This window comes from Misgurnus anguillicaudatus, chromosome 19, assembly GCF_027580225.2.
Source record: "Misgurnus anguillicaudatus chromosome 19, ASM2758022v2, whole genome shotgun sequence".
Lineage (NCBI taxonomy): Eukaryota > Metazoa > Chordata > Actinopteri > Cypriniformes > Cobitidae > Misgurnus > Misgurnus anguillicaudatus.
The window spans coordinates 19,837,501-19,856,949 of NC_073355.2; the positions used below are offsets into that span (position 1 = coordinate 19,837,501).

The 19,449-nt window shown below is 39.1% G+C and overlaps 2 protein-coding genes across 4 annotated transcripts in view; one reads left to right on the plus strand and one right to left on the minus strand.

Moving 5' to 3' along the window:
- rnf216 (ring finger protein 216) overlaps positions 1-1,704 on the plus strand; it is a 28,407-nt gene extending 26,703 nt beyond the window's left edge. For all 3 annotated transcript variants that reach the window (XM_055191197.2, XM_073857067.1, XM_055191206.2), the window contains exons 16-17: positions 339-414; positions 486-1,704. In XM_055191197.2, coding sequence (XP_055047172.2) covers positions 339-414; positions 486-775 — 366 coding nt within the window. In that variant the 3' untranslated portion in view covers positions 776-1,704. The remainder of the gene's footprint in view (positions 1-338; positions 415-485) is intronic.
- Positions 1,705-8,008: 6,304 nt separating this feature from the next.
- Positions 8,009-16,584, minus strand: fscn1a (fascin actin-bundling protein 1a). The gene is made up of 5 exons (XM_055191217.2): positions 15,617-16,584; positions 12,621-12,777; positions 10,013-10,134; positions 9,709-9,876; positions 8,009-9,630 (listed from the first exon to the last, which is right to left on the minus strand). Exons 1-5 carry the CDS (start codon positions 16,437-16,439, stop codon positions 9,425-9,427), a joined length of 1,476 nt encoding a protein of 491 aa, XP_055047192.1. The 5' UTR covers positions 16,440-16,584; the 3' UTR covers positions 8,009-9,424.
- Positions 16,585-19,449: the final 2,865 nt, after the last annotated feature.

A 19,449-nucleotide genomic window follows, 5' to 3' on the forward strand; every position in this document is an offset into this window, starting at 1 on the left:
TGTGTGAAGAATGCAGTCAGGGTGCAGTCCCGCTGTCAGCCCAAGGGCTGCAATTACCCCTCTATTCAGAGCCATTGCATAATCACCTGGCACCGTTTCGGGCGAGTGGGTTTTGAATGCTGACTGGTGAACTTGAGCTGTTTTGTGTTTCACCATTGAAGTGGACATCCATGCCCAATTTTGAACACACTATGTTCTGATATGGATTTTGGCTGGCAGTGTCCCAGCGTTCACACATGAACGAACAGTAATTAGAAAACGTCATTGCTATCTTTGAAAGCCTTGTTTTCTTCCTTTCTCTGCCTCCCCTCTCATTTTGTCTCTTTTTCAATCCACAGGAAGATGATGAGCGAATGATTCAGGAGATCCAGAAAGAGGGTGAAGCGGAGTTAAATAAAAAGAGCAATCAGACAGGTCAGTGCTTTTAAACTCTGAATAACTTCAGTTTTGGAGTAAATTTCATCTAATCCTCCTCTGTCTTTCAGACACTGCAGGGAAGAGAGTGGGCCCTCCCCCGGAGCCGATCCCAGCGAAACGGCCCCGCGTTACACCGCAGGCTCCTATCGCAGGTCCTCAGGCAGTACGCGCCCCGCTGCTCATCCCCCAGGTCATGTTACGTGGGCCACAGCGCGTTTATCTCCAGCCCATTCCTGCTCCTTACGTGCCGCCGTTACCCAACCTCCCCCCTGTGAACTACAACCCACGTAACCTGAACTATGACTTCAATTTGCCTATGCACTATGGACCACATAATCGCTACTATAGACCTCTTTGAGGACACCACAGACTCATGAAAACTATTAAAACAATTCCAGACTTTTGTGTCTTAAACTGTTAGACCCCTATTTTCTACAGATTTTGTTACGGGAGCCAAACTGTTTTTCTGGAGGGCTTAAGAATGCAGCAGAGTGCCTGTTGGACTTGATTCTTCTGTTCATTTATTTGTATTCTTTTTATTTCGAATGAAGAAGAGAGTGAATAATACTTCTGTTAGTTTTCAGCTAAATAAAAATGAAAAAAAACTTGGTTTGCTAAATCACTATCTGATAATATAACGAATTTGGTGTTTGACTGGTACTTAGCATTACAACATTTTTGACAGTATATAGACAGATGTTTATTTCTAAATATGCAAATGTCTGTACTAGGATCGGTAGCTCGAAAAAGCATACAGGGAATAACTTTGAGAAAAAAGTATTCAAATCTCATTGGAAAACTGACAATGCTCTTCACTGTAAGCTGTATTCCCACACTCTCTCCCATGGATGTTTTGGATTTTCGATCAAGTTTGTTCAAATGTTCATTACTTCTATCATTTGTTTACACCAAGAATGACATGTTTGCTTTATATATGGGTTTGTTTTATCCTTTAAATGAAAATCTGTTTACCAGCAAACAACCTGCAGATCACATTTCCTGTGCTTATTCTGTTGGCCAATGTGTGTAACATTAAGAAATAGATTTAATACTGATCAAATGTGTAAAACGAAGCTGCGAGCATTACACGGTTACTGGTAGCTGGGAGGATTATTGAATTAGTCAATGTATGTAATAGACATGTAACATTAGCTTTTAGCTAATGGAGCTCTGATGATGCCGAATCTGTTGGTGCTGCTTATCAGTAGCTGATCAAAATGCTTGGTTATGGCTGATTCACTAATGTCTCAAGTGCAGTCTGAAAGATTAAACAGTTTCGTTCTGGTGGCCGGTATGGCAGTCTTTTGTTACTGACACATAGCAACGTAGATTGTAGAAAAATGTTTGTTCTGTTTTGCAAATGATATAAAGCGAGTTATATACAGTTAGCCATGTCATCTCAACATGTCGGTCAAAAAAACATCATTTGTTCCAATATAAATATATATTTTTTAAAATGTTAACCAAACTGATCTGGGGCACCATTCACTTCCATAGTATTATACACTCACCTAAAGGATTATTAGGAACATCTTACTAATACTGTGTTTGGCCCCCTTTTGCCTTCAGAACTGCCTTAATTCTACGTGGCTTTGATTCAACAATGTGTTGAAAGCATTCTTTAGAAATGTTTGCCCATATTGATAGGATAGCATCTTGCAGTTGATGGAGATTTGTGGGATGCACATCCAGGGCACGAAGCTCCCGTTCCACCACATCCCAAAGATTCTCTATTGGGTTGAGATCTGGTGACTGTGGGGGCTATTTTAGTACAGTGAACTCATTGTCATGTTCAAGAAACCAATTTGAAATTATCTGAACTTTGTGACATGGTGCATTATCCTGCTGGAAGTAGCCATCAGAGGATGTGTACATGGTGGTAATAAAGGGATGGACATGGTCAGAAACAATGCTCAGGTAGGCCGTGGCATTTAAATGATGCCCGATTGGCACTAAGGGGCCTAAAGTGTGCCAAGAAAACATCCCCCCACACCATTACACCACCACCACCAGCCTGCACAGTGGTAACATGGCATGATGGATCCGTGTTCTCATTCTGTGACTCTACCATCTGAATGTCTCAACAGAAATCGAGACTCATCAGTCCAGGCAACATTTTTTCAGTCTTCAACTGTCCAATTTTGGTGAGCTCGTCCAAATTGTAGCCTCTTTTTCCTATTTATAGTGGAGATGAGTGGTACCTGGTGGGATCTTCTGCTGTTATAGCCCATCCGCCTCAAGGTTATGCGTGTTGTGGCTTCACAAATGCTTTGCTGCATACTTCGGTTGTAACGAGTGGTTATTTCAGCTTATTATCAGCTTGAAATAGGCGGCCCATTCTCCTCTGACCTCTAGCATCAACAAGGCATTTTCGTCCACAGGACTGCCGCATACTGGATGTTTTTCCTTTTTACACCATTCTTTGTAAACGCTAGAAATGGTTGTGCGTGAAAATCCCAGTAACTAAACAGATTGTGAAATACTCGGTCCGGTCTGGCACAAACAACCATGCCACGCTCAAAATTGCTTAAATCACCTTTTTTCCCATTCTGACATTCAGTTTGGAGTTCAGGAGATTGTCTTGACCAGGACCACACCCCTAAATGAATGAAAGCTACTGCCATGTGATTAGATAATTGCATTGAGAAATTGAACAGGTGTTCCTAGTGATCCTTTAGGTGAGTGTATTTTTGTACAGTGGAGGTCAATGGTGCCCCAGATCTGCTTAGTTACAAACATTCTTCAAAGCTATTTATATTCAGCAGAACAAAGAAATGTATATTTATAACAAGTTTATAACAACTTTTTTCCCTTTAAAGGCACAGGAGGCCAGAAATGCCTGCCGTGTGGGATGTTTATTGTGCAACAGAATGTGACTTATTGTGTGACTCCTGGCTATGTCTTTCGTCCTGCAGAGAGGGTTGTCTCTTGCCCAAAACTCCAACAAAGTGCCAGTGCTCCATTGGAGGCTGTAACCTCCACCCCAAATGTGCAGCTCTCCACACTGCATAGTACTTTTTAAACTACATATTTTCTTTACAGAGAGTTGGACTGTAAAAAGGCATTTTCCTAAAAAGAAATTACTTCCCTAATAATCTGGCACTTCTCCCATCTGGGCTCTACAAAGGGATTGTGGCATATTTGTGCACAGGTTTACGTACCTCACAATGAGGTATCTCAGTTTGACATTGTAACCTCTTAATGGCCTGACAGATGGAGGATTTAGTCAAGCCTGTGGGCCTACAGGTGTGAAGGTTTGACCCTGGCAGCTTGCTCGCATTGTATCCAAAGAGGTTCCTGAAACTGGATCCGTGCCTCGAAATCTTTACAGAGAAAGCAGGAGCGTGAAGGTTGCGAGGAGCATCTTCCACTTCTAACACTGATTTGTTTTGCAGTCATTTATAGCTGTAGGAATGCAGATTTTTACAATGTGGTCACTACGTCCCTTCAATCTGAATGACTGAAGAAGCTTCCCTTCTTTTGTATTCGCTAATCAACTCCCGGCGTGAAGGGCTCAATTCATAGTCATGAGGGTGTCTTCACCCCCCATCATGGCGCCTTGGGCTGTGGTCAAACAAAGTAAGATGTTCTCGCTAAGGGATTTCCTAGTGTCTGTATCGCTCATGTGACATCTGCAGATGCTCACCGTGTCTTATTAACTCATTATACAAGTCTTATGACATCAACAACTAGAGACTAGATTGTTTGTTAGAAGGAAGCAAAACATTTTATTTTTCTATATTGTTTACAACGATACCATTCAAAATGTTTTTTGGATGACGTGTAAACAGATGGTGTTGGTCAATTGTGACCTTGCCTGTGAAAACATTTTTGTGATGTATTGTTTTTTATGTAAAATCATAACGTAAACATCGTTCTATGAAAATATAGCATAATGTAACATATATTTATATACATAAACAATAACTGAGCTATTGAACAGACAGCTCTGTGAGCAATGTGTTTCATTCTCTCACAGTTTAATTTGAATGTGTTACAGTTCTGTTCTGTGTTTTAAATCTAGCATGTACATTTATTTTAAGAACAATTTGCCTATGGCCTGAGTTATTTCCTTCATCAGAAGGTAACTAGTTTTTCTTTTTGTAATCTGCTTTATATAACGAGGAAATGCAAATGCATTCAAAGCTCAAAAACCAGTGAATGTACCATTAGAGACATTTCATCTGGTTGAGGACAGTACTAACATTGTGCTTCTCCTCCACAGTATATAAAAGGTTTGTATGTGCTGCACAAATGCTTTTCATGGATCTGTAATGAAAATGAAATTGTTCATTTTCTATCATTTTCTATCATCGCACCTGAAATGCTGCAGTCGCAGTCGCTTCACCAGCAGCCCCCTCAATACAGCTCCTTTTAATTTACATTGTCTGTGTTGTCATGGAAACTTGGGTCCACATGTCAGCCAGGCTGCATTATTATAATAGCACATTCTAGTCTCTTTTTTTAGATTCCTTGAAGCCTAAATGGAAACATGCAAGGCTTTTAATAGTTACATTCAGGCTAAATTTGCTGTGTAATTCAACATACTTTAAGTTTTGACTTGTGAATAGTTGACATAACTTTAAAAAAATTAACTTAAAAAAAATTAACTTGAATAAGTTTCAACTTATAAAAGGATTAAAGGATTAGTCCATTTTCTTTTAAAAAAATCCAGATAATTTACTCACCACCATGTCATCCAAAATGTTGATGTCTTTCTTTGTTCAGAAATTATCTTTTTTTGAGAAAAACATTCCAGGATTTTTCTCATTTTAATGGACTTTAATGGACACCAACACTTAACATGCAGTTAAGTTTAGAGTTGCAGTTACAAAGGACTCCAAACGATCTCAATCGAGGCATAAGGGTCTTATCTAGCGAAACGATTGGCATTTTTGAAAATAAAAATAAAAAATATGCACTTTTAAACCACAACTTCTCGTCTATCTCCGTCCTGTGACGCGCCAGCGCGACCTCACGCAATTGCCGCGGAAAGGTCACTTGTTACATATATGAAACACACATTTGCGGACCATTTTAAACAATAAACTGACACAAAGACATTAATTATTATCATTCACGTACAACAATGTCGAACCGGTCCTCTTTCTCCACACTTGTAAACACTGGGGCGTAGTTTCGATACGTCATCCGCAGTGTTGGGGTAACGCATTCCAAGTAACGTGCATTACGTAATAATATTACTTTTCTGAAGTAACGAGTAAAGTAACATATTACTTTATAAATGAACACATTAATATTTGAGTTACTTTTATAAAAAAAGTAATACAAGTTACTTTTTAGTTTAATGAATTCAATTTAAAAATAAAATAATGTACTGAATTAAACTGAACATATTAACGTAAAATTACACACTCTGTGCGCCTGAGTGTGAACAGTTTGTGTCAGAAACGCAGATGGCAGGCCAGAGCTTGACATTTTTGCGATCATAAAAAACACCTGCAGGGTCTGAAAGAGATCAAGGCTCAGCCAAGAAAAAGTAATGCAAAAGTAACTTCAAAGTTACATAAGCATTACTTTCCATGAAAAGTAACTAAGTAACGCAATTAATTACCTTTTTGGGGAGTAACTTAATATTGTAATGCATTACTTTTAAAAGTAATTTTCCCCAACACTGGTCATCCGTGACCTCTTGACGTGATGACGTATTGCGTGAGGTCGTGCTGGCGCGTCACATGACTGGAGATAGACGAGAAGTTGTGGTTTAAAAGTGCATATTTTTTCTTTTCAAAAATGACAATCGTTTCGCTAGATAAGACTCTTATGCCTCGTTTGAGATCGTTTAGAGTCCTTTGAAACTGCAATTTTAAACTGCATTAAAACTGTTAAGTGTTGGGGTCCATTTAAGTCCATTAAAATAAAAATAATCCTGGAATGTCATCCTCAAAAAACATAATTTCTTCTCGACTGAACAAAGAAAGACATCAACATTTTGGATGACATGGTGGTGAGTAAATTATCTGGATTTTTTAAAGAAAATGGACTAATCCTTTAAAGGGATAGTTCACCTTAAAATAAAAATTCTGTCATAATTTACTTATCCTCATGTTGTTCTAAACCTGTATGATGAACACAAAATAAGATATTTTGAGAAATTATGGTAAACATACAGCAGATAGTGACCATTGACTTCCATAGTAAGAAAACAAATATTTTGGAAGTATTGTGATAAATAATGAAGAAAATATTTTGATAAATGATGGTAAGCACACAGTTGATGGTACCCATTGAATTCCATCATATTTTTGTATTCCTTCTATGGAAGTCTATGGTCACTCTTTGTTGTGTGTTTACCATCATTTTTCAAAATATCTTCTTTTGTGTTCATCAGAAAAAAGAAATTCATACAGGTTTAGAACAACATGAGGATGAGTAAATGCTGACAGAATTTTAATTTTAAAGTGAAATATCCCTTTAAATTAGCATAAAAATATGTGATGATTTAACAAAAAATGCGGATTTCTTTTTTTTTACAGCGCATGAACATAATTGGATAGTTGAATACAGTGGTCTCCAACATGGTGTCTGTGAGGTGCCTGCCAAATCATATTCTATTAATAGCCTCCATTTTAATATTTATTACATATCTTTTATATTAGCTTTTCATATTTTATGTATATCAAGTAAAATAAAATAAAATCAACACATAAAACAAAAACGTTTTGAGTAGACTATATTAAAAAGTAGCCCTCCAGATTGTTTTATCCATTTAGCCCTTGCTCATAAAAAGGTTGGAGACCACTGCTTTAATAAATAGGTACATAACAGTTTTTTTATTCATGCATTTGGCAGATGCTTTTATCTAAAGTGACTTACAGTGCTTTCAAGCTATATTTATATTTTTATTATACATGTTCTCTGGGATTCAAACCCCAACATTAGTGCTGCTAACACAGTGCGAACAGACCTACAAGAGCATCTGATGTCTTGCGATACGAATGGCTGCACGACTTCCTGTCTAATGCATTAAAACTATTTTTAAAGCCATCTAAATATGATGCAGAAATGTGTTTGTTTGCTAATGGGTTTTTGACGACAAATATTGGCCATTGTTACATTTTCTTCTTCTGACTTGTAACATTTGGGTAGCCATTAATACAGTTGCATTGAAATAGGTTTTTGAAATATTTTCATGTTTTGCAGCAAGAATCACATGCTAAATTTATATTTCGGTGTTGTCCTTTATAATTCCAGTCTTGACATTTTGATAAATTAACTTTTTGCATCAATAACTCGATCGATAAATTATTTTGCAAGCTGCTTCCACAGCAACAACACACCACAACTGTTTTATTGATCGAGATGTTGCTTCCTGACCAAAACGTGAAGGTCAGGTCTCAGGAGTAAACTAATTTTGGCGGAAACCACATTTTGAGCTTGGTTGCAGAAGGGTAGGCTTTCAAAACCCCCTCTGGGAGCCGCAGTCACACCTCATTGCATTTTGCCAAAGCTGCGATAAAAAAAATTATTTTATCGCCGTTTTTTGTTATGCTTAATGTCGCTTATCGCATCTATTGATAGTTTAAAATGCATCTATGGAGCACAAACAAAAGACAAAGCCACAGACCGATTCATATTCAAACTGTATTTATTTTCCGATTTCGTTTGTACCCATGGCACATGAGGAAAAATAAGCATAATATCAAAACAATATAAAAAAGACATTTGTAAAGTCTTACAAAGTATTGATGTGGAATGTGTTTTTCCCATAATGGCCTTCTAATAAGGCACAGTCATGTCTAAATATATCTACTCTTATATCACATAAGATGAAGAGCACCAGTTTAATCAAATCTGTGGATGACTTTAAACTAGCAGTCAAATTTTAGTGAGCCAAAATAATGGCTTCCTGTCTTGGGTCTGTTAAATGATTTACCATAATGTAGACTAAACACCACCTCAGTTTTGGCTTTTATACCAGGTTTACGATCATGTCTGTGCCTTATTAAAACAAATAAAAACAAAACTAGAGTTGGCGTTTTTCCAGTGAAACCATTACACAAGTCCAGTACTAAACACAGACCCGTCGATCCTTTAAGAATTGTCAGGATCAAGAGGAAAAGTGGTTAATTTACCATAAATATCGTGTTGAACCTGCAACAACCTCATCTCGATATGATCACATTCACTGCTACACAGCACACAACGCAACGATGACATCACTTTCAAGTTGCAGAAAAATTCCCGTTTTAATATCTTCATTGGCAATTCCAAGAGTCTCGGAAATTCCAGACTCTACTTTTGAGATGAGGGACTGCTACAGTACTGTACCAATCCAGTTATAAGCATTAAAATTAATATAATAGCACAGGTAATGAGGCAGTACATACTGTATTACACATCAGCGCACTGCCATGCTTCAAATACAAAAACAACAAAACATTTCAGCGCTCAGAAAGCTTCCTTCATATCTCTGTCAAGTTTAAGAAAAAAAGATCAACATTCATTTATCTTTAAATATTGCCATTGTCCTCTCATTAAGATATTTATGACCGGCAATAATACAAGGGAAATCAGTACATCATATCATGAGCTAACAGTCACAAGGGTTTGTTAATATTAGAAGTGTGAGGCTCATACAGGACTGTGCAAAGACAAGGGAGGGTTACCACATTAAGCTTTACTCTTAAAAAAAATCCTGACGCCAGGCTGACAGACACTGCTCATTCGCTCAAACAGTGGACTCTTGATTTGACTATCAGTCAAATGTTATGACAAAATGAGATGGTGTGAGATTTCTTTAAACAACACATGTTTGGATGCCAGTTAAGTCCCAGTTTTGGCCACACGTATTCGAACAACACTGCGGTAATTTCATGGCACCCAAAAGCTGAAGCATTTCGACAGATTGGAAAATATAGACAAGAAGTTAAACCCTTCGAGTTCTCTCTGCTGTTTGCCTTTGTGCTCACGCGTATTCAAAATCATATTCAAAATGTGTAAAGGAAAGTGGAAAGAAAATGCCACAGTGGTAACTAAAGTGCCTTTAGTACTCCCACATAGTGGAGCCGTCCAGCTCATCGGCGTTGGCCTTCAGAACGCCAGCGTGATCTCCCTTCAGATACTTTCCTTCACTTGACTTGATGGCCACTTTGTTGAAGTCGCAGAACTCGAGGAAGAAGTCCACGGGTGCGTCGCTACTGCTAAGCACGTTGTACTCGCTGCCCACCATCCAGTACTTTCCTGTGGAGTCTGATGAGAGATCGAAAGGGTCAAGGTAAGTATTGAAGGCTCTACCTTAAACTCAGAGAGGTGAGGATTATAACTAACCTTGCAAACTGTAAGCTCCGTCTCTGAACTCCAGTCCGAAGACATCGTACGAAGAACGGTTGGAATCCAAAGTGCCGGTCACCCTTCTGCAGCCGATGAATCCGTGTTCGCCTCTCAGCACGATGAGGGGCCTGTTGATGAGTTTCATCAGGAACTCCTCTGTCTCGCCTGTACAACAGATAAAGGATTTTCTTAAAGCTACGGTGGACTCAAGCTATGATTGGACTACAAAGCACAAATTTTAATGCTTGAGTTTGGTCACCGATTGCATGCAACCTTGAAACAGAACAAAGCAACACCGTACCTGCCGAGTCAATAGTGGCAGCCAGCTGTCCGTTCTTTTTGGCGGCCACATATTTTCCATTGTTGGCAAGCAGCAGGATCTTCTTCCCACGCCATTCAATGTCAAAGTAGCAGTTAGCAGACCTGGGAACGGATATCAATGAAGTCTTGACATGTAATCCACACTCTTAAGGATGTGTTAATTTTTCACATCTTTTCGTGTTTAGCTTTTAACACATTATGTGTCATTTTGTGTTGATTTTGTGTTAAAATAAAACTCAAGTTCTGTTAAAAATAACATTAAATGTGTTGTCTCAATATTAAAACGGAGATGCGTGGATTCTGGGACAACGCATTTAGGCCTAGTCCACACGGACATGGGTATTTTTTATAACTAGAGTTTTTCCTCCAAAAAAATCCTGTCCACACATTAGGGATGGGACGGTATGAAAATTTCATATCATGATTATAGTGACTAAAGTTATCCGGTTATCAATATTATCATGGTTTTGTTCAAATGAGATGGAAACGTTCAAAAAGAACTGAAAACATTTGAACAAGTTTTATTTTTAAAAATCACAATTTAATATTTCATGTCCCTGAAATTATTTCTCTGGTAAAAAAATCTGTCTAATAAGTTTACCGTAAATGAATACAATACATTATCCCTTAAATGCCTTATTGTGCAAAAAACTATGTTGCATGTGCGCGCCTGCGTCAAACTGGTTTTGGCTGGACAGGATTTACCGCAAGTTTTCAAAATCACGGTAATCAAACACGGTTGTAATGATAATTATCTTTTAAAAGATAACACTAACCGTCAGGACATTTTATCATGGTTAATCGTATAACCGGTAATCGTCCCATCCCTACCACACATGCTCGGTTTAAAAGAAATCTCCGTCCTTATGAAAAAGCAAAAACACGCCATCAAGCGCTTTCAAGAGCATGCCACACCAGCAGGTGGCAATATAACCCAAATCGTAAAGCCAATCAAAAAAAGTGACGTTGCAAGGTAAAAAACCCCAGTTTTACGGTCTACACGACAAACCAGCAACCGCCGTTTGTTAAAATCCACACCCAGGCACAGGTTTAAAAAAATTTCGGTTTCAGTGCCCTGACACTGCGTTTTCATGTGGACGAACGGCCAAACTGCGTAAAAATGTCACGGTTATAAAAACTGTGTTGTCCCAGAATCAACACTAATGTTTTTTAAGACATTCGTTCTAAGAGTGCACAAACCTTTTAATTTATTAGTAAAATATAAAAAATAACAAAACAAAAAACACGCAAACAACATTCTGAGAAAACAAAAAGAAAATGGAGATACTTTCTTTATGTCCCATAGAAGTTTAAGTATCACTAGTGGCGTTTCCATTAAAGATGCAAACTTTAGCGCTATGTCAACAAAACGTCAACAAAAACTATTGCAAACTGACGACGTTTCCATTAACAGATGCTATGCGACTAAACATAATTTTAAGTTATTTGAAAAACCATGGGTGACGGATATGTTCAACTTCGTACGGTACTGCGCACAGGGTGGCCATTCATGCCAGTTCCGCCAGACACATCCCGAACATGTTTTCGGGTGCGTTCTCCGGAGGTCGCGTTGGTCGACCGCATACATCATCAAGGTTTAATATTCCGGTTCCAATTTCAGAAAAGCAACCGTTACATTTCAAGGTAAGAATAAAACTACAATGATTGTATGTCTTAAAAGAAATAAATTTACATTTTTTAATGTATTTTAACTGAAATGTGAGAACCTCGATGACGTATGCGGTCGAGCAATGCGACTTGAACCGGAAACATATTCGGGACGCGTCCGGCGGAACTGGCATGAATGGCCACCCTAGCTGCGCATAGATGCGGATGACATCAAATAAAATTTATTTAACGAAGTTCGAGAGGAGCACGATCATGTGATCCAACCAATCAGCGCGAAGATGTTCCTATAAATAGCCGTCCCTCACCTCTGTCCCATTTATGCAGCATCCCTCCTCCACCCAATCACCCCTCTCTCAGCTAGTTTCATCTATTCCAGTTAAAAAGGGGGGCATACTCTGTGTTCGGGCTAAAATTCTGAGCTCGGAGCTCCCCCTCGGACAGCATGCCAAATATGCTTTCTCTCGATTCCTATCGATTACATGTTAAGTGACTCAAAAGCATACAAAGCAGTTGATTTCCAAATCGCTCTCGCTTTATTTTGAGGTCATGCTCTTATCGTTTTTTTTGCGATGCCAGCACACCTCTTCGGTCTTATCCTCCAATCAAACATGCCATGCCATATTTAAAGGGGACATATAAAAAATCTGACTTTTTCCATGTTTAAGTTAATTTATAATAATTTCAATTATAAGTATTTCAATTTATGACCAGAAAACCAGGTTGATTTGCATGTAGGCTTATTTGAGGTGTTGTTGCCCACTAATCTGCATTCATCACCCACACATACAGGATGCAGCATGTCTTTAAATAAAATACCAAGCGAGTGCTTCCTCTTCTCTGAACACCAAACCACAATTAAATTTTGTGACACATAACACCTTTTTTGACCACCACAGGACCAGTTTATCTGAAGAAATCTAGGCTAATATGAAGTTCATATTAGTGTGATTTATACTCACTTGGTAGAGGCGGTACATTGAAGGCCACCATTAGCTGTGAGAGTCCAGTATTTGCCAGTGCAGGTCCTGAAGGCACACTTCTTTGTGTCCTTACTGATTTCCATTTGGAAAGTCTCCTGGTCACCTTCCTCGTCCTGGTTGGCCGAGAGGTCCATGCCTGCAAACAAAACAACAGTCAAATGATGTTAAACCCATTACCGAAATCACCATATCCTGTTAGTGATCAAAATAAGTATGCAAAGTTAGCGGTAGCGGAGCATAGAGCACGCTTAACTAAGAATCAACTTTTGGATTAGTAGAGGTCTTTGCAAAGAGCATTGAATGACAGGAACTATGACTCTGGAAATTGGCCCGACCTCCTAACAGAGTTAATCTCCTCAAGTATTTTGCATTGTCATATACGCCAGGATGCTCAGAGGGAGGCTTTAGGACAACAATAGTAAACACATCCGGTTTGTACGTCTGCTTTATTTGAGATCCATGCATCTCTGTAAGAGACCAGACCACCAGTCATGCACTGCAGGAAATGTAATTAAACTCCATTTAAAACGCACAAATCATGCATTTCTTGCTAAAACTCTTTTGGGGAGCATTAAGTAATTCGATGTCAGGTTTAAAGAAGGAAATATTAAAGATAAACACATTAGACCGTCACAAGACCTTATCATATTGCAACAGTTTTGCTACTGCACATGTTGCCAAACACATCACCTATATTTTCAATCTTCAATTCACCATGTTTGCTTTAATACTCCTGTTCCTTCAAGCTCCTGATACATCTACGTAACTACGCATTGGCACGCCCGCCACGGCCAGGCCTCTGGAAAGCGTATTGAGTTTCCCCAGAAATATGCAAGCTTGAACGAACAGCGAAAATAAATGACCAAGATGAGAAACACATGTCTGCGTGGAAGACTATGACTAAGACGATCTAAATCGGTCTAAGATGGGGGGAAAATTCCCTCAATCATTATTCATTTTTAGGAGGTATGCATCCTCACCCTGCATTTAAATGGTTCGGGAGGATCTTTAAAGCCACAAGCAGACACCCCCCAACCCCCATCGCCTGACGCGTAAATGCGAATGGTTGATCAATCCACACCGACAACTGGTGCCTTCAAAAGACCACCATTCCCCAGTGAAAAGCCTTTAACCTTGACAAAAAAACAACATTACACAGACCGACATTTCATTTGCATCGGATTTATTTCACAATCACGCAATTACACAAATACTTAAAGGAAGAGTTCACCCAAAAATGAATTCCCATCCTCATGTTGTTGTAAACCTGTATGAATTTCTTTTTCTGATGAAAGCACACAGCTGGTGGAAACCATTGACTTCCGTAGTAGGAAAAACAAATCCTATGGAATTCAATGGGAACCTTTAACTCTGTCCTTGCCATATTTTATCAAAATATCTTCATCATTTATTACAATACTTCCATACTATTCGTTTATCCTACTTCGTACAGGTTTGGGTGAGTAAATCATGACAGGATATTCATTTTTGGGTGAACTATTCCTTTAAGCGAAGTTATCAGCCATGCAGGGTCACGAAAGTCTGGACGAACCACTTAAATAAATACTGCAAGATACTGTAGGGAAACCACTTTGGCATTTATGGAAAAACATGTGTCTTGTGTCTTTGCGAGGAAGAAGCATCAAGCCAGGAAAATGCGGAAACTCTAAATCCTTTAAAACAGATGAATTCAAGTAAGAGTTCGCCACACAACCTCACATTTGCCTCGAGTAGGCAGCGGTTTTTGTGTTTGTTGAAATGGCTAAACTTGTGCATAGCAAGGCCCCATTGTTCTGCGTGCTGGGCTGTCTAAAGACTCTCAGCAGCTGGGCTGCATGTTGAGCTGAGGCCCAGAGCTCAGTCTTTGTTCTCCTTCAACTCTCTGCACACGCCTGAAATCTCAGCCCCCCTCGCACACCATGCAATTTTCGGGCACAATTGTCGCAAACACTGAACCTCACTTATCTTAGCGTTGGTTTCCAAATCAAATATTTACCCTCAGCAATACAAATGCATGCCGTGGTGGGGGTCTCAGTGTAGCTGGATAACACGTGTGATCTGAATATCCTAATTCAGTCCACATTGCTGTAAACCAATGGCAGGAATCCTTTACATTTTGAGTATTGTTGTACAAAAAGGGTTAACAGCAGTTTTAAATTATAATAAACAACATAGATAGCCAAGAAATACATCCAGCATATAAGAGACAAATGACCTGTAGAGACCACGTGCATCCTGGCACAGACCAGTATCCAGTTTCATCATCAAATCTGGGGGAATCAGGAATGGCTTAGGATACAGATGGCCGGTTTCAATCAAACTGTATGTAAAATCCCAAACAGGAGTTATTACATTTCATTATCAGCAAGAGGAATGGGAGGGAAGCAGCCGTGTAATACTGCTGAACAGCACAATATTTCATCATTTGATCTATTATTTTAGTCTGGCTGTCTCGGGTCAGTTCCTCAGAGCATTTACAGTAATGATGGCTTTGACTTGAGTTAATTACAGTACGCTGGCCTCCTCAAAATAATATAGTTATGGAATATACAGAACAAAGGTTGTGCAAACTGCAGATGTAGGCTTGACGTCTGCAATTTTGAGTACTGATTTAATTTTTAGTTATATACTTTTTAATGCACAATAACCAGTGTGCTATATTTAGCTAAACCTATCAAAACCGTTTAGAAAGATGTTTTTAAGATTGGGTTAAACTGCAGAAGCATCGAACATGTGTTTTTAGCAGAACACACCAACCATTTGCTTCCCTTCATGTAATGATCCACCCCTAAGGTCTGCCACAAGAAGAAACCCACAAGAAATGGGAATGAGATGAAGATCTATAATTAGAAACGAGCTGTAGATAATAATAGATAATTTATATGAACAGATCGTGCCTAAAATCTGTGCCCGAAGCTTCCCTTGAGATTTTTAAGTGCCAACAAATCCCAGCATTTAATCTAAACATCATTTACCTTGCCTGGTGGACACATTCCTCTCGTTGCCAGCGGTGAGCACCACTTGAGGATGGCTCTGCTCCAAAACGAAAAGCTCATCTTTTCCAACCTTGGAGCTCTTGCCGGACTTCATGGTTCCACTGGGACCAGAGGGAGCCAGGTACTTCCCAGTGCAGTCTCTGAAGGCCACCTTTCCAGACCTGAACTCCAGGGTGTATCCCGTTGTCTTATCAGGCTTCTGGGACAGGGTCCCGTCATTCACCAGGAAGCGGTTGTCAGAGGTCTGCAGATGGTACCTCTGGTCCTGGAAGACCAAGGTGATGAGAGAGTCGACGCCCCACGGGACGTCCCTGTCGATGGCGATCTCGTGCTGCTCTGAGCTCAGGTGCGCGTAACGTTTTCGGGTGACGCTGAAGATGTTCACCTGCGGGTGCATGGCAATGTGCACGCACCATTTCTCCGCGATGGAGATGGTCTGGGCGAAGCACGTGATCCTGTCTTCGGTACCGCCGAGGTATCGTTTGTGCGGTTCGGACTGCAGCGACCAGCGCCCATCATCGTGGGCTGTGATTATGAACCGGCAATCCTCCGTGGGCACCTCGCTTTCACCCGTGACGTTACCGTCCTTGTCTGCTGCAATGTACCGACCCAGATGACTCTTCAGGTAAAACGTGTTTGAGTCCTCACCATCCTGCTCCAGGGTCCAGATCTGTTTTTTCTTCATGCTGGTCGCTGATGCGTTGATCTTGAACCCAAACGTTTCTGCGGTGAGATACTTGTTTCCACAGTTGATCAATCCGAATTGGATTTTGAGCATGTCGCTGGTTCCGTTTGCCGTCATGGTGCGTTCCTTGGCCTGAACAGGAGTGCGTTTCGCTGGTGCACTGTGTGAGGATGTTGATGGGTCTCTTTGTTTGAAGGAGCGAGCGTGCGTGTGCGCGCGTCTCTCTCTCTTTCTGCAGCCTCACAGCGCGGGCGCACGGACACAGCTGTAGCTTTTATACAGATGAGTGATGTCACGAGCGCCGTCCCGCCTCCATTAACACGCTCGCGTGTCCAGATATGATTCGGATGATACTACTGATGAAGTTGAAGTGATCCACGCACAGATTTTGTGGACAGCTTTGTAGTATAGGGTGCCAGAGAACGCCACAATAAAAAACAATTAACATTATGACAGAAGTTTTGCACATATTCAGTGTAGGCTATGCTTAAATGGATGTAATTGGTTCAAGTAAGTATCATTATTTACTGTGCAATGAGAGGATGCGGAAATAAAATGTGTTGTTTATATTTCATACAATGACTTATTCACACACATGATGGTCAATGGGTTTAGGAAGTCATATCTAAATAAACAGCGGCCTTATGGCATGTGAAAACCATGCATTGGACAAACATGGCTATCATTTTTATCTCATGGCTTGTTTTGAATTGTGTGTTCTTAGAAATGTGAGGAGTTGTTTATTGGAATAATATTTATATTATTAGTATAAACAAACTTTACGTTAGGCTACTAGCTTGATTTCAACAAGCTCAACATGTATGGTCAAAATGCCAAAAAAATTATTATTAGTTCATGTGACAAATGCAGAAAAATGTTAACTGTCTCGGACTTTTCACCTGCATTATTTGCATGTCAGAGCAAATATTATGATGAAGGGAGTTTCCAAACACAGCAAAGTGTGGTTATATTTGTATATTCAGCCCTGTTCCTTGTATTTTGATGAAACAGTTACACAAATGTAAGTGGATACTGGTCTGTATATTTTTGAGTGAATGAAACACTGTAATAACAGTACAGGAAAGTTGGGTGTCTGTTGCAGGAAAATAAATATTTGTATTGCAAACCAGTCACAGCTATGATCACCATGGGATGGTTCACTCAAAAATGAAAATTTTGTTATCATTTACTCACAAACCTGTAAAAATGTCTTTGTTTTGGTGAACACAAAAAAAATGTATGTATACCAAACCGATCAGAAGCCCTACACTGCAAAAAAATGACTGTCTTACTTAGTATTTTTGTCTTGTATTCAGTAAAAATATCTAAAAATTGTTACATTAAGATGTATTTTTGATGAGCAAAATGACCTAGGTAAATAAGTAGTTTTTAGGCCAAAAATATTAAATTTAAGTGAATTTGTGTTTAAAACAAGCAAAAAAAATCTGCTAATGGAATAAGAACATTTTTCTTGTATTAAGTGTTTATGAAAAAAGTAAACTTATTTCAAGAAACATTTTCTTAATCCATTGGCAGATTTTTTGTATACATTTTTTTGCTTGCTTTAAGCACTAATTCACTTAAATTTTATATTTTTGTCTAAAAACTAGATTTATTTTCATAGGTCATTTTGCTCAACAAGAAAATACATCTTAATTTAACAATTTTTAGACATTTTAACTGAGAACAAGACAAAAATGTTAAATAGGAAAGTCACTTTTTGCAGTGTATTGACCTCAATAGTAGGAAAATAGAATACTATGGAAGTCAATGGGGCTTCTGATTGGTTTGATTACAAACAATCCTTAAAGTATCTTTCTTTGTGTTTATCAGAACAAATACATTTGTACAGGATTGTAACAACAGGAGAGTGAGTAAATGACATCATTTTCAATATTGGGTGAACTATCCATTTAATTTTGTGTTGTGCTTTGTTATAATCTCTACAAATGATATCTTGTTGGATATTTACTTCATTCTTTTTTTATTTATTTTATAATTGAAGAGTTTCGTTGCAAAACGAGATAACTCATTTTTTCCCCAGAAATCTCGTTTTTTGATTGTGCATTCCAATTAATATCAATTCAACTGCAGTTGGTTTGTTTTGATTTAACCTTCACAACTTAAAAAATACAGCTAAGTAGCACCATAAAACAAAATAGTAACATGATAACATAATAATAAACATGATTTGACAAAAATGTTAAAAACGGAGTTATCTCGTTTTGCAACGAAACTCTTCAGTTGTTCTTTATATTTTTGTGATAATGCTGTGATGATATTTTATGTAAAACAATATAAAGAGAGAGCAAAAAAGAAAAAAACAAGAAACGAGTTGAAATCTTCAGCTTCCAGACAAATGCGATTTCAGCCCCCATTACTTATCTGAGACAATTAACGAGCTGGAAATTGCCATCACTTTACGCAAGTGTTAAAGGAAAGAGCCCATTTAGCAGAGCCATCTACCTTTTGATCCTCGCCTATAATGCATGTGACATTTGTCCGGGGAGATGTTTGCCTAAAGAGATTAACTGCAATTCACTTCATGTCTATCTTTCACCCAAATCCCTCCTCTAATACTGTGGTAAACGCTACACCCTGATCGCCGGATTCTGAATGGGCGGAAATCTATCTGCATTTGTAAGTGAAAGCTATCTTTGTTACCAGTGTGAAGCCAGAGCCGTTGCCATGGAGACGATGCTCCAATCTGCTGTGCTAAAATAAACCCACAAGGTCTGCACGGGTAGCACATCGAGAGCAGGGAAAAGCCGACACAAGAACACTTCTTGATGCAGAGGATCTCTAATAGCAATATATAACAAAGCATCCAATCTAGTACTTTAAATGGAGGCACTAGTCATTAAGCATGCATCTCCTGTCATTTTCATTTTAGAAACGGTAGGCAAGACTGAATAAGCAGACTGAGAAAAATAAATATTAAGCACAGCTGTTCAAAGCAGTGAAGGAGACCCTGCTGTGTGTAATGTTCGGTCTGATCCAAACAGAGTCTTTTGTGTTGCTGAATGGGGTGGGTATGAGTTGGTGGTAGCTGGTGATGTGAAGGGCTGACATTGCAGATGCCTGAAGCCATGCAGCATGGCAACGGCACACAAACCCTTGCATTGGT

Bases quoted from the DNA above. Each gene is read 5' to 3' on its own strand.
- fscn1a (XM_055191217.2), bottom strand. From the start codon at position 16,439: ATGACGGCAAACGGAACCAGCGACATGCTCAAAATCCAATTCGGATTG. The intron at 12,778-15,616 runs GTAAATGATGTT...TTTTGTTTGCAG, and splicing joins GAATGTGTCCACCAGGCAAG to GCATGGACCTCTCGGCCAAC. The intron at 10,135-12,620 runs GTGAGTATAAAT...ATCCGTTCCCAG, and splicing joins CAATGTACCGCCTCTACCAA to GTCTGCTAACTGCTACTTTG.